The sequence below is a fragment of the Cucumis sativus genome, chromosome 6, assembly GCF_000004075.3.
Source record: "Cucumis sativus cultivar 9930 chromosome 6, Cucumber_9930_V3, whole genome shotgun sequence".
Classification (NCBI taxonomy): Eukaryota; Viridiplantae; Streptophyta; class Magnoliopsida; order Cucurbitales; family Cucurbitaceae; genus Cucumis; species Cucumis sativus.
This window is the reverse complement of record NC_026660.2, coordinates 25,762,433-25,775,896: the sequence shown is the minus strand read 5'-3', so window position 1 is coordinate 25,775,896 and position 13,464 is coordinate 25,762,433. Positions and strand designations below refer to the sequence as shown.

At 30.4% G+C, this 13,464-nt stretch overlaps 2 protein-coding genes across 2 annotated transcripts; both read right to left on the bottom strand.

Annotated features, from left to right (window-relative positions):
- Positions 1 to 3,979: 3,979 nt before the first annotated feature.
- Positions 3,980 to 6,257, bottom strand: LOC101214967 (probable indole-3-acetic acid-amido synthetase GH3.1). Its single transcript, XM_004141946.3, has 3 exons — positions 5,888 to 6,257; positions 5,682 to 5,783; positions 3,980 to 5,575 (listed from the first exon to the last, which is right to left on the bottom strand). The coding sequence occupies exons 1-3, from the start codon at positions 6,175 to 6,177 to the stop codon at positions 4,201 to 4,203; spliced, it is 1,767 nt and encodes a 588-aa protein (XP_004141994.1). The 5' UTR covers positions 6,178 to 6,257; the 3' UTR covers positions 3,980 to 4,200.
- A 4,853-nt stretch (positions 6,258 to 11,110) lies between these two features.
- LOC101215205 (zinc finger protein 4) lies at positions 11,111 to 11,980 on the bottom strand. The gene has a single exon (XM_004141947.3). It carries the CDS (start codon positions 11,832 to 11,834, stop codon positions 11,274 to 11,276), a length of 561 nt encoding a protein of 186 aa, XP_004141995.1. The 5' UTR covers positions 11,835 to 11,980; the 3' UTR covers positions 11,111 to 11,273.
- Between the last annotated feature and the right edge of the window lie 1,484 nt (positions 11,981 to 13,464).

Genomic DNA, 13,464 nt, shown 5'->3' with positions numbered 1-13,464 from the left:
GCAGTGAATGAATAGACACACAAAACTGATATTTGCCCATATGTTGTCGACATATGAAGGTAGCTAAAGCTAAGCCCTAGCTTAGCTTCATGGCCAGCTACAATGACAAATGTTTTTATTCAAAACAACAACAGGTCGGTGGTTAAGAAAGATGCGTTTGCCCTTTTTGAATTGATTGGTTAATTTGTGTTTAATAATGGTCTCTCAAAACCCTACTTAATATTCCCTTTGACACATTTCTTTTTTAATTACAATACTTTACGTTTTATCTTAAACAAAGTGTCTCCCCATTTTCTAACTTTGTCTAGTTTTTATCAAAAGAAATAGGGTACCATAGGATGTCCAAAACATTTCCAATGTTTGTCCAATTACACTTTTTTTTCAAAAAATTCGATATCGAAAATATATCATAGGCGTACCCAAATATCTCCATGAGAGTAATACATCTTTAGCACTCTCATCACACTCCATACCAAATGAATATCTTTAATATATTAAATGCATAAGGTTAAAGAGTACAAAAATCGATCCGTTAGAGATGATGATAGACTAGAGAAAAGTCATCTAATTGAGAGTCATTTTAGTATGTATTTCCATAATTGATCTGGAGGCTTTATGTCATTTTTAAAGATTCTTCTAATGTGTTCAAACCATATGTAAGTCCAATAAATGTTTAGTTTCTTGAACTTTTATTAAAGTTTTGTATGTTTAGTTTAATCTTTCAACTTTCAAAAGTGTTTGATAAAAATTAATCTTCAACTTAAAAGTGTTCAAAATTAAGAGCCTGAACTCTCAAATTTATATCAATTAGATCTATGAGGTAAAACACAAATCACACATTTTTTTTAATTTTCAATTTTATATCTCTTTAATTTTAAAACTTAAAAAAATATTTAATCAATCCTCAAATATTTTACTTTTGCGTCCAATACATCCTAATTTTTTTAAGTTTGTGTAGCTAAAAGATTCTTGATCTATCCCCTAAATTTTTTTATTTACGTATCTATTTAAAATTAAATTCAAAATTTAGATTTGGATTTTACAAGAAATTTAATAGTATCTAATAGATCAATTATTAGACATATATAAAATTCAAAGTTCTGATCTATCCCTAATTTGTCTTCATGAAAATATATATATATATATATATAATTATTACATAAAAAATTGTAAATTCAACGATTTTATTAGACAAAATTTCGAATATATATTATATTTCTTAAAAAGTTTAGAGATGAAGTTGAAAAATTAACCAAAAGTTTATGGATTAAATGTGTAGGTTAACTTTTTTTCCAACCTACCCAATAAATTACATCGAATACTAATCCTAATTGAACAAGTTTATTATTATTATTATCATTACTCCTGCTCCTGCTCCTGCTTAATATCGATAAAGCAAAATGTCCAACACACACAGGAACCTGGAAATAATATGATCTAACTTAAAATTAATTCTACATGCAACAACATCAAATCATAGCGTTTGTTATACTGATTAAATAAAAATAGTATACTCGTAAGAATTTCTCTTATAAATTCCTAGTACTAATAATAAATACTGACGAAACAATGAATTTTTTTGAAAAATGATAAATACTACTTTTCAAACTATTATTCCTTTTATTATTTTATTATCATTATTACTATTTTCCTTTTAAAAAAACAAAAGTGGTTTCAAAATTTTGATTTTGTTTGTGATTTGACTCAATTTTCATATCTGTTTTTAGGTAATTTGAAAAACTATTTAAAATAGGAATAAATGCCATTATTTTAAATAGCATAATAAAAAATAAAATGGTTTGATTCTTTTTTATATATTTTGATTTTTGGTCTAAGAACTCTAGTTGAGTCCAAGTTGATGGGTAACCATGACAGATCCTGTGGTCAAAAGCTAACATTTCCTCTCTCAAGAAAATACCCAACAAATGTGTGTGTGTGTGTGTTTCTATATATATATTGACAATTATCTAAAAATAGTGGTTAATTAGGGTGTATATTGTGTTTAGTGTAGGATTAAGTAGTCTATTATCTGTTGCATATCTAATATTAATAATTAGTGAACATATTCGTTGAAATTTTGCTTCTCTTGTCCCCTACAAGAATATACATTATTTTTGGTCAATCCTTCATTTTTTTTTTCCCTTTCACTGTCACAAGAAGAATCAACTTTATTAATCTTTTATTCTCATCATTCATTTGAAAATTTTGTAATTCCCCTTTGATTTTTCTTTCCACTATTTAATAGCGTTCTGCTCCATCATTTCTTTACTTGAAAAAAAAAAAACGATGATCTTCCACATCGTTTCATATAATATTATGTTTTTTGTTTCTACTATAGAGTATAGAAGATGATTGGTATTTTTTTTAAATAAGAAATTATGAAATTGTTGTAGACTTTTGTTTCATAACTACTTTTCGTTTCTACTTTCTTGTATTTTCTTACTTGACTTAAATATATTTTAATTATGCAAAATAAAAAATGTATAACGTACATTTAAATATAAAAAATGATGATACAAAAATTTCATATATAGTTGTTAAATACAAAATTTGACTTGCAATATTTTTTTCATCAAATCTAGATCGGTAATATCATTATATAAATACTGTGATTGTAAAATATTAAGTAAAGTTGAAAAGAAAAATTAGCAAACAAAATTTATACATTGCTAAAATTCCGTTTCAAATAAATTATAAAAAAAACAATTATGAAATATGCTTATTACGAAATTTAAAAGTCATAGTAAAAAAAATTCTTTCAAAAAAAATTAAGGTAATTTTTAACTTCGAATATTTTAAAATAAAAAGCAAACTAATACATAAAAATATAGCAAAAAAAAAAAAAAAAAAAAACAGAAAATAGAATAAGAACAAAGCTTCAAGAAATAAAAAACAATATTAATATTAGGTGTGTGAAGGCAGGTGCATAAAATTGAATAAACATGCAAAGGAAAAATATTCCAAATGGTATAGAAGTACGTGTAATATCTTGACTCATCAACAATAGTTTAGCTCCTTGATTCATCAACGAGAGTTTAACTCAATTATCATCGGATAACTTTTATAGTCACGAAATCTGTAATTTGATTATCTGTTTCACCAATTGTTGTAGGAAGAAAAGAAAGTATAGGTTATTGATTCGGTAATTACGTAATTTACATTTATATTAGATAATATAATAACCTATTACTGTTCTAAAAATTTGGTATAGACGAGGCCCAATAAGCCCATAGGCCCAATAAGAAAAGTAAGTATAAGTTTGATTCTCTCTGTTTCACCAATAAGCCCACCCGTTGTGTTCTGATATCTGCGGTCCATGATAGCCCATAGGCCCATTTAAGTTCGCGTTTCATGTTCTCCGATTGATCATATAAATAAATAGTGTTTCTACCGGTTAATCAAGTTACAATTATTTTCAAGCAGCATATAGATCCATGGATTGTGAAAACTACCATTCTAATACAAGTTTAATATATTTAAAATTATCAGTATTATCATTTTTAAAATATTGGAATTATTTTTCAATAAATAGAAGCAGGAGAATTTGAATAAAGAAATGTGAATTAACTAATTAAGTCATGTTAAATGCGCTAAAAAACTAGGGATTTACTTTCTTGGTCTTTGTGATATGTTACACATTAACTATAAAAAGTGACTAGATCTACAATTACTTTTTAATATCGTGCAAGAATAAAATTATTTATTTTCATTTACTAACCTAATACAAATTTTATTTAACACCGTACATTATGCTCGATTTGACTTTTATTTTATTTATTATTATTATTGCCATCTCCCTCCAATTGGTTTTGTCCAATAGAATAGTCTTTGAACAATACTAATTATTACTAATTATTGGCCAAGAATATGAAGGTCAAAGTATTCCTCCCCTCAAATTTTTTTAATAAAACAAAAAAATTATATTATCTAACTTTATCATATTTTTAAGAAATTGTTTGAAAATTTATATCACAATTTCTTAAATTAATAAGGGAGCATTATTCATTATATGTCGAGTATTTTAAATTTTACAATCTGAGCAATTTCTGCATGGTTAGAGACGTGGGGTGAGAAAAGGTAAGACTACTTATTATTTGTATCCTTTAATTATTAAGGAATAAGAAGCATACATATTATAAGATAAAACCTACACATCAAAACAATTTTGAGAAGGCAACCCTAAAAAACTGATTGATGTCTCTAGCCGCGTCGTTCTGGTGTCCAGTGTGGCTTGGATGGACTAAAGTGAACAGAAGTCACCCTAGAGTCGAGAAGCTCGATAATGGGTGTGAAGTTGACGCACCGTGGCGCCTTGTACTGGTTGATCGACGCACCCCTCGAGATCGCATAGTCCATTAGCTCTTCAAATGTCCCATTTCTCACCACCCTAATCTCCAACGGTCCAATTGAGTTATCCGCAACTCGGCCTTGTCGGTAAACCGAGTTCAAACTCTCTTCAATAGCCAAACAACACTGATTTAAAATCTCTCCTGGAGGGAAATTTCCAGTTTCTTCGTCTTTCACAAGAAGCTCCCAATAAATGACGTAATGTCCCGGGATTGTTTTCGTATCCGCATAGCTCGTATACTCCACCACGCTAGTGTTAAACCCCCGCAACAACAACGCGGCGTTGTCTATGGCCTTCTGTAACTCGGCTTCATCTGTCTTGTCGGAATCAATGCTCAAAAGAACATTCTTCCTCCTCACGAATCGAAACTGTGGGGCTGCGTTGTGGAACCCAGTGACGTGTAGGATGTCTCCGACTCGGTAACGACAGAGTCCAGAGTATGTTGTGATCACGAGCTCGTACTCTTTCCCTACTTCCACGTCAGCGAGGTCAACAAGCTGAGTTGGAGAAGACGACATATCGTTGTCGAGGGGGATGAATTCGCAGTAGCACATGTTTGGCATGATGGTGTAAGTTACATCCGAGGGTTTACACATTGGGTTTAAATTTACCCCAAAATAACACTCGGAAGAAGCATACATAGTGCAAGCCATGGGTAAGCCACCGCTGTAAAATTCGAGAGTGGGAATATACTGAGCCATGGCTCCCGTCACAATCACATCCAAATATTTAGTATTTGGCCATATTCTCGTGATAATCCCTTCCCACTCCTCCGTCGAGCATTCCTTTGAGATGAGTTCCGCCAGCTCCGGATTCGGGTTTGTTAAATATTTGGAGACTATACATTCACGGAGACAAGGGTCCGTGATTTTGGGATTTAAGGTTGCGGTGGAGATGTCGTGTGCAAGCTGTTTCCAGTTGTGCTGGAGGAAGTGAATGGCACGGAGGAGACCGGAGGCGAAAACGGCGCCAACACGGAGGACTTGCTCACGCATCAATAAACCACATAACATCTGAGTGTACATGCTTTGGAAGGAATTGGCGCATAGAATGGCCTCGTTTGGGCTAGTGTAGTCATTGAAAGGATCATATGGTCTTGTCTTGAAGATGTCACTCTTATAGTAGCTAGTGAGTACCGGACGTGCCAGTAGTCCTCCAGTGGTCTTTGTTTCTGCCTTCACGAATAAAAAGTAAAGTCCTTTCCCTTTGTCCAACCCCGGCACATACCTGAAATTTTTTTATTTATTTGTTAATTTTTTTAATAAAAAAATTCAAAATGAAGAGCTAATCCTAATATATATGATTCTTCATGAATTGAATTCAAGTAAATTACTTGTTCATGATGGGCATGAGAAGGCTGTAAAGTAGCTGACGACGTTCCATTTCTTCTTTAATTGTCGGCATTAGTTTCCTCTCCCCAGCGGATGTCCCAGAACTGAAAATTTTATAAATCAGATTGAGCGCAATTGAGAAAAAATAAAAGAACTTGGAACTATAAAATTTGTGCAATAATTTGAGTGTATTTTCTTAAATATTCACCTGGTAAGAAACTCAGAAATGGGATGAGAGGAAAAAATAGGGGAGCGATCGCCATTAGCAATACGTTGGATATCGGGTTGAAGATCTTCGTAAGTAACCACTCGAACATTTGACTTAAATTCATCTCGACTGGCGGTTCTACTCAGTTGAAACCGTTTCAAATACTCCGTATCAGAATTCCGATTCAAAATCTCAGCCAACACCTTTTGTTGAACCGAGTCAGCATTTGTAGTAATCTCCTCAATGAATTGGAGAGCCTTGGCATGGGAAACCGAAGAACTAACAGCCATTATAATTATTGTCAAAGAAAAAAAGTAATGTTTGATTGTAAAGTTGGAGTGGCGCTGTGAGTTGAATTGTGAGAAAGAAGAAGGGTTTGGGTATTATATATAGACTTAAGCAAGTGTGTTGCCACGTCAAAGTTGACATCATGCAAGTAAGGGAAAAACATTTGAGTAAGAGTGCTACGTGGAAAAGGTAACAGATGGGGCGGACGCGTAGCCGTGTCGTGAGGAGAGGAGGGCAAGGGGAGCCCACAATGGGTGCCAGATCAGATTGGGGGAACTTTACAGCTGAATTTGTCCAGCGGAGACAAAGACGGGTGCCGACTGGAGTAGACAACTCGTAAGCAAGGGAAGGACGGCCAACGGTGTGATGTATTAACCAATCATTCATGTTTGTTTTCAGTGCTATTTTTAGTGTCAAACGCCATGGCTGACGTGTAGTGAAATACGTCAAGGGTGAGTTATATGGTTCTTGTGATTACTGATTGGTGAATAAGGACAATGAGTGTACCTCACCGTTGTCCATTCTTCTTTTCTTCAAACTACATCATCTTTTAAGTTTCAAATTATACTGCAACCTTCATTGCTTTCTGTATGAGTTTATGATCTGGTATGTTTATATTTTTTATTATTAATTTTCGTTATTTTCAATCTCACTCAACATATATTTTTATTTTATTCATGTTTCATCATTTAGGATATGTTTAGATTTGACTATAGAAAAATTATTTTTGAGCAAATTTAGATTCATGTTAATTCATTTGATAAAAATCCTTAAAATACATATTGAAATTACTTGAAAGTTTAAAATGTACTATCTTTAGTTTTTTCAAAAATAATAGTCTTCAGGTTTATAAAGAGACAAGCTGCATCCATCTTATTTGTACACACGTAAAATCATCCATTTCTTTAAGCAAACTTTTTTTTAACAATATGTATGTATATTTAACTTATAATCTGTGTTATATTTTGATTTGTTTAGGTATTTTTTGTGCTTCAATTAAATGTCACAGCTAGGTGTTTAAATTTATAGTATGATTTAAATTTGAAGTTGAATAGTCTTTTGGGGCTTTTGCTCAAAAATAAAATGAAAAATATAAAAGTAACGAAGTTGACATGAAAAACACACGTGTTTGTTTGGTGATAAGAGAAAAAAAAGGCTCCACACGCGTCTTTGACTAAAGTTATAATTCATTGGGCTTTGAATGATTAGTTAATGTGAGTTCTAGAAGCTTGGATAGGTGGGGTCAAATATATGCTTACGTGAATCTACTTTTTAAGTATATTGCAACATATCCAATGTGACCACACCCCAACAACACAAACTTGGAAAGTCTTTTTTCCGTCTGATGCTCGTCTCAATACATTAGTATAGTTTTATGTCACATAACTAAAATCATACATTTTTAATTCATTAGTTCTTACATTCTTTTACTTTTTAACTCAATATCAAATTAAACTCATAAGCCAACACGGTACAGATATCTAAATTTGGTTGGATTGAGTTGCAGGACATTTTAAAAACAACACGAATTTTCAAATTGGTTGGATTGACAACTCGAATAATCTGAACTAATATTCACGACCCAACTCAATCCTTAAAATATGGGTTGAGTTCATGTTTGTATATTTTTTTTTTTCTGATTTCTAGTGTTTATTAAATTTAAAACTGTTGTACTAGTTGTATCCATAAATTCAATCATCCATAAACTATGTACAACATTCCAAATTATCTATAAACGTCAATGAACTACAACTTTAATAATAAAGTAACAAAAAAGTTATTAAACATAACAAACTGAGAGGGAGAGCTAAGCGGAGATGGGAGGCGAAGGTTCAATGGGAGATGAGACTTCGGCGATGTCATGAAGGTGAAATGAGAGGCCTGGAGGGTGAGTCGAGAGATGATAGACAAAGGTGCAACGTGAAGAAAACAAGAAATCCACTTACCTAAATCCTTTCTAAAATTCAACTCGATCTTAGAAAAAAAAGAAAAAATAATAACTCAACTTAACTCAAATTCGGATTATTCATGTTTTCATGTTAAACTTACTAACCCTACATTAGGGTCCATTTTCTCTCCAATTCTAACTTTATTGGTTTTCTTATATTTTAAGGAAAAACAAACTTAATCGGGTTTGAGACAATCGGAAAAGATAAAGGCCCATTACAAAGGAAGCTAAGGCCCAATGTTGTTGTTCTCATTACACACGAGGCCACATATTTAGTCCTATTTACTTCTTCTTCTTCTTCTTCCTTTTTTCTTAAGTTCAATCATATTATTCAATTAACTTAAACTACTCTCCCTTTGTTTTGGAGAACTGTTTAAAAAAAGAATGGTTTAATAGGATACATCAATCATAATAGAAAACAAATACATATATCTCATGTTAATTGCTCGTTCTTTTAGTTCAACAATACCAATACGTGTCTAGGAAACCTTTAGTAATTATTATAATTTATATAGAAATTATGTTAATTGTAAAAGTAAATTGTTGCTTTGGATTATAGTCAATCAATACCTAGCTAGCTACGTGAATAATTGGCTCTTTATATCAACTATTATTTTATAAATTAAAACATTGAACAAATTTAACCATCAAAGTCGTTCTCAAATTTACTTTTATTTGTTTTTTTAATTAAAAATGTTGAAAATGTGGAGAGTACACCCTCAATTTAATATGATAGGTTTTCTTTTTATTGTCAACTGATTTTAAAATGAAATTTCGTAATATATCGAAAAAAATTATGATTTAATAATTTGATGGATGTTCTTATTATTTTTTTAATTTGAATTTAATTAAAATTTTGTTGTTTGTAATAGTGAGAGGGAAGTTAGAAAATAGAAATAAAATTCAGAAAGAATAAAAAAGAAATGATTGAAGGAAGTTAGGTTTGTGAGGTTATATAATTTATAATTATAGTGTATTGGAAAATGATGATTTGAAAAAAAACAAATGCACGTGACTGAAAAGACTCACTAACTACAACTTTAAATTCTCATCAATCATCCATCCATCAATCTTTTCCATTACTCTCAACGATAACAAATAACAAAGTTTCTTTTTGCATTTTGCTCCTTCAATTTTCATAACTTCAAAACCCTTATGACCCCTTTCTCCACTATAATAGCTATTTTTTTTTTTAACACTATTAAATAGTCTTTAATTAGCTATACTAAAATATTCTTTTTGCCGTTCATCCTCTTCTTTATTTTTTTGCTATAATGTTCATGAGTATATTATCAAATTAAAATATTCTACACACCAAATAACTCAAATTAAAGTAATCTACAAGCAAACACTAACTATTCTAATCGAACTATTCTTAGCAAATTAAATAAGCTAAGACTATAATATCTCTTCGGAACATTCTTTTCAAAACTGAATAATCTCTTTTTTAGTTCTTATTGGCTGACATTAACTTTTATGTACTTTGTTTACATGTTTTCAACTCTAACAAAATTATAAAATTATTTATAAATATAATAAAATATTATTGATAGATACTATATCGACTTGTGTTTATTGGCAAATTTAGTATAGGTAGTTTAGTGGTAATTGTGCTTATCAGTTCCTACTAACATGAGTTCAAGTTTTATCTTTAGTTTTTTCTTCTTCTAATTTTTTGGATTCACGCTTCTAAATATCTTTTATATTTTTAAAAAGGATTTCTTTATGGGAGATATTTGACAAAAAAAAAAAAAAAAAGAATTATGGTTTTTATTTTCTAATATTTAATATTGTTAAAATAATTTATAGGTTTGGGAATGGTTAAAAATGGGAAAATGAGGTAATTAATTAAATTACCTTTTAAGTTTGTAGTAAATTAATGAAATAAAGTAATTAATGTCACGTCCACTTTACAATTAATGAGGTAATGAATGTGTGGACCTCAATGCTAAAGCCTACTTGAGAGAAACTTTAGGGAAACGAAAGTGTATTTTGCAAAACTATTCATTTCATACACAATATTCTTTTTCGTTTCGATAATCATTTTATTTTTCTCAATTTATTTATTTATGTATTATTATTATTATTATTTTGTTTAATATAATTCCTATCTATGAGGACACTTTTGGCTTTTTATATACATATTTATGCACACGAATATAGGTAGATAGATTAAAGTGGAAAAGCATAATATAATGGTCAAATAAATATATAGTTTGATATACATATAAACTTTATAATATTAATTTCAAGGTTTGAGTTTGGATTATATCTCTCTACCTATCCAAAATGGTAAAATAAATTAAGAAAAATCAAAAGTGATATAGTTAGTCTTCAAATTTTTTTTTTTTGAAGTATTACGTAAAAGTTAGCAATACATAAACTATCGGAATATAATTCACAGTATAACTATAATCAATTAAATGCATAAATTATTTCATAAAAATTTAACTAAAGAACGTAACTAATAAATCTTTAGAAAATGATTCTATTCTTCATAGAATTACAAGATGAAAGGAATATGTTTATATAAATGAAGTAAGAAACTAGAAGAAAAAGTTGGAACACCAAGTTACGTTTCCTATTAAAGTTTTTTTAAAGTACCATACCCCTTAGCTTTAGAATATATTAAACATTACCAACTTTGAGACCTAATGAAAATGACAATCACTACCTCAATGTCACGTCTTTTTTTCAAGAAAACAAAATTACATATCAGATAATTTGAATTATCAACGTAAAAAGGTGAATAAATGTATTTATTCTGCTAACTACAAAACTTACGAAACTAAGTAAGAACAAAATACGAAGAGTTTCAAAACTTTATAAAATCGCAAAAATTTTGTATTCAAACTATTTATACATGTATAAGTTAAATTTCTACTCAAATGTTGGGTTTCTTTTTTCATGTATTTAAAAATTTTACTTAGGATGAAATTTGATCTTTGTCTTATTTAATTTTTCGATTGAATGTTTTAGACGACTCATTCAATAAATTTTAACTATACAACGGGCTTATAAAAATGAACAAAACTCGAAAATAGATAGATTACAAAATGAACATTTTTAAAAGTAGAGGTATTCAACAAACAAGAATGAAAAGTACAAAGACGGAAGGAGTATGTAAATTTATACATAAAACCGTTGTGATCATAGCCGAAGGTTCAAGTCGAGATGATGGTTGATGGCTGATCCTTGGTTTTCTACTCTCTTAAATCGAAAGCTTCCGGGCCAACTCGAATCCATTTCCATGACTTCTTGATCTCTTCTCAAAACTTTTGGCAGTGGTGTTTTTTGAATAATCCCACCTTGTGTAGGATTATGGGGAAGGGAATGAGGTTTAATACCAAGTGAAGCAACTGCATAGTTGAGAGAAACAGCCATTGTTGAGAGCATCACCATCTTGGGATCTGACTGTTGCCTTTTGGCTGCTCCTCTTTCTCTCTTGTGGGCATTTTGGTGTCCTCCTAATGCTTGTGAGCTATAAAACTTCCTCATGCAATAGTTGCATGAGAACAGCCTATCGTCTCCGCCATTGCCGTTTACGACTCTTGATTTGGTCTCAGAGAAAGAGGTGTTTGATGCCGGGTGGCCATCGTCGAATCGGACGAGGCCTAAACTCAATAATTGGCCTAAGTTATCATCTGGGTTGCATTGGATGGATGTCCCACTTGAGTCATCTTGTTGTGCTTGTTTGTAGGGAAAATTCATGAAGAATAAATTAAAGGGTAACAGGGAGTTTCAAAGTTGCATTGCTTAATTCTGGAGTTTAATATAAATGGGGGAAGGAAAACTTAAAGAATCTATGGAAGAAGGGAAGTAATGGCTTGAGTTACAAGTGGAGTTATTATTGTTGTTCTCTTAGCTTTAAACAAACAAAAGGTAGAAAGAGAAGCCTTTGTACAATCAATTCAATTATGTACCTCTATCAGACAAAGATTCCACATTCTAATGTTTCATTGTCCCTCTTTAATCCATTATTCTCTCTTTTATCTTTCATCTAAACTATTCTACATAGTTACACGTTATAATATGCTTCTTAAAAAGAATAAAGATCGTAAAGATCTACATATAACTCTAAACTCGAGTTGTTTGTGTATTTAATTTTTTTAAAAAATTGAATGAAAATATATCCTAAGTTTTATACGTGAGAATAAAAAATTATATAATTACTTTAGGATTATATTCTAAACATTATCAATAAATTTAGAAGTTTAAGTTGGTGACATTTTTAATATTTTGAACATGTAAAAAGACTATGCCATAAATTCTGTACTTTAATATCAATTGTTAACCATATTTAACATTATTTATGAAATACCTTTTAGGTCATGTCGTTAAATCAATTGCATGTGGGTGGAGATGTACATTCCTAAACGTATAATGGTTAGATACATGAACATCTATTCTATTCTACGTATAATTAAGTTAATGTATTCTAAAGTACACAAATTGTAAATGATTTGTAAGAAAGGGGTTATTGCACTTTTGGATCCCTTATTAAATAACAAACAAATGAAGGGGTTAGGTGTGTTTTTTTCTAAAAGAAATTAAAACTATACATTGAACTCCATGGAAGTGGTAGGAATATTTATGAAATAGTCTTTTTCCTTCTTTTACTATATTCTCTGTATATAGGCATTGTCAACATGATGACAAAACATAGAGTTGAAGTGGAGGGTGTGTTGTCAAATTATTTGTTCACCAAAGGGTTCCTTGAGGTTATCATGTCCACAATTTTCCAACTGGATTCGAGTGTTTCCATGTTGTGATTTTGCTAAGCATATATATGACTTATGAGAGAGAAAAGACAAAGCAATATTTGTTGATCCATTTAAACATGTTGGACAGTGAAGTAGATTAATTATTATTTGATCCCACCAAAATAAAGTTCTTTCTTTTTGGATATTGGATATATAAATTAAATCGATTTGATGATCCTCTCTTTCTTAATAATAATTTAATGGATGTGTTGTGTGGTAGCATTTCATTATTGATATCATAAACCAAACCATCAATTTTAGATTCCATTGTTTGCATTAAGTTTCATTCCAATTCAATCTAAATAATTTATATGCTAACTTTTACAAAAAGAAATCAAATTAAACTCTCCCTGCTCTATGACCAACCTTAGAGAACAATCCTCACAAAGTATCAAATTGATTGATAATTAATTATAGCAAATAGTAGATAAATATGTTTCAAACGAAACTATGATTATCCTATTATTTGAAGAGTTTGGTGGATCACCTTATTCAAACGACTAAGAGAGGATAGCAAGATGTTAGATCTTTTCACGACACGTTGTAAATATTACATATTATATAAACCTTCGTTTGTA

Excerpts from the sequence above, each read along its gene's own strand:
- LOC101214967 (XM_004141946.3), bottom strand. The coding sequence starts at position 6,177 with ATGGCTGTTAGTTCTTCGGTTTCCCATGCCAAGGCTCTCCAATTCATT. Across the intron at positions 5,784-5,887 it reads ATTTCTGAGTTTCTTACCAG|TTCTGGGACATCCGCTGGGG; the intron begins GTGAATATTTAA and ends TAAAATTTTCAG. Across the intron at positions 5,576-5,681 it reads CTCATGCCCATCATGAACAA|GTATGTGCCGGGGTTGGACA; the intron begins GTAATTTACTTG and ends AAAAAATTTCAG.
- LOC101215205 (XM_004141947.3), bottom strand. The coding sequence starts at position 11,834 with ATGAATTTTCCCTACAAACAAGCACAACAAGATGACTCAAGTGGGACA.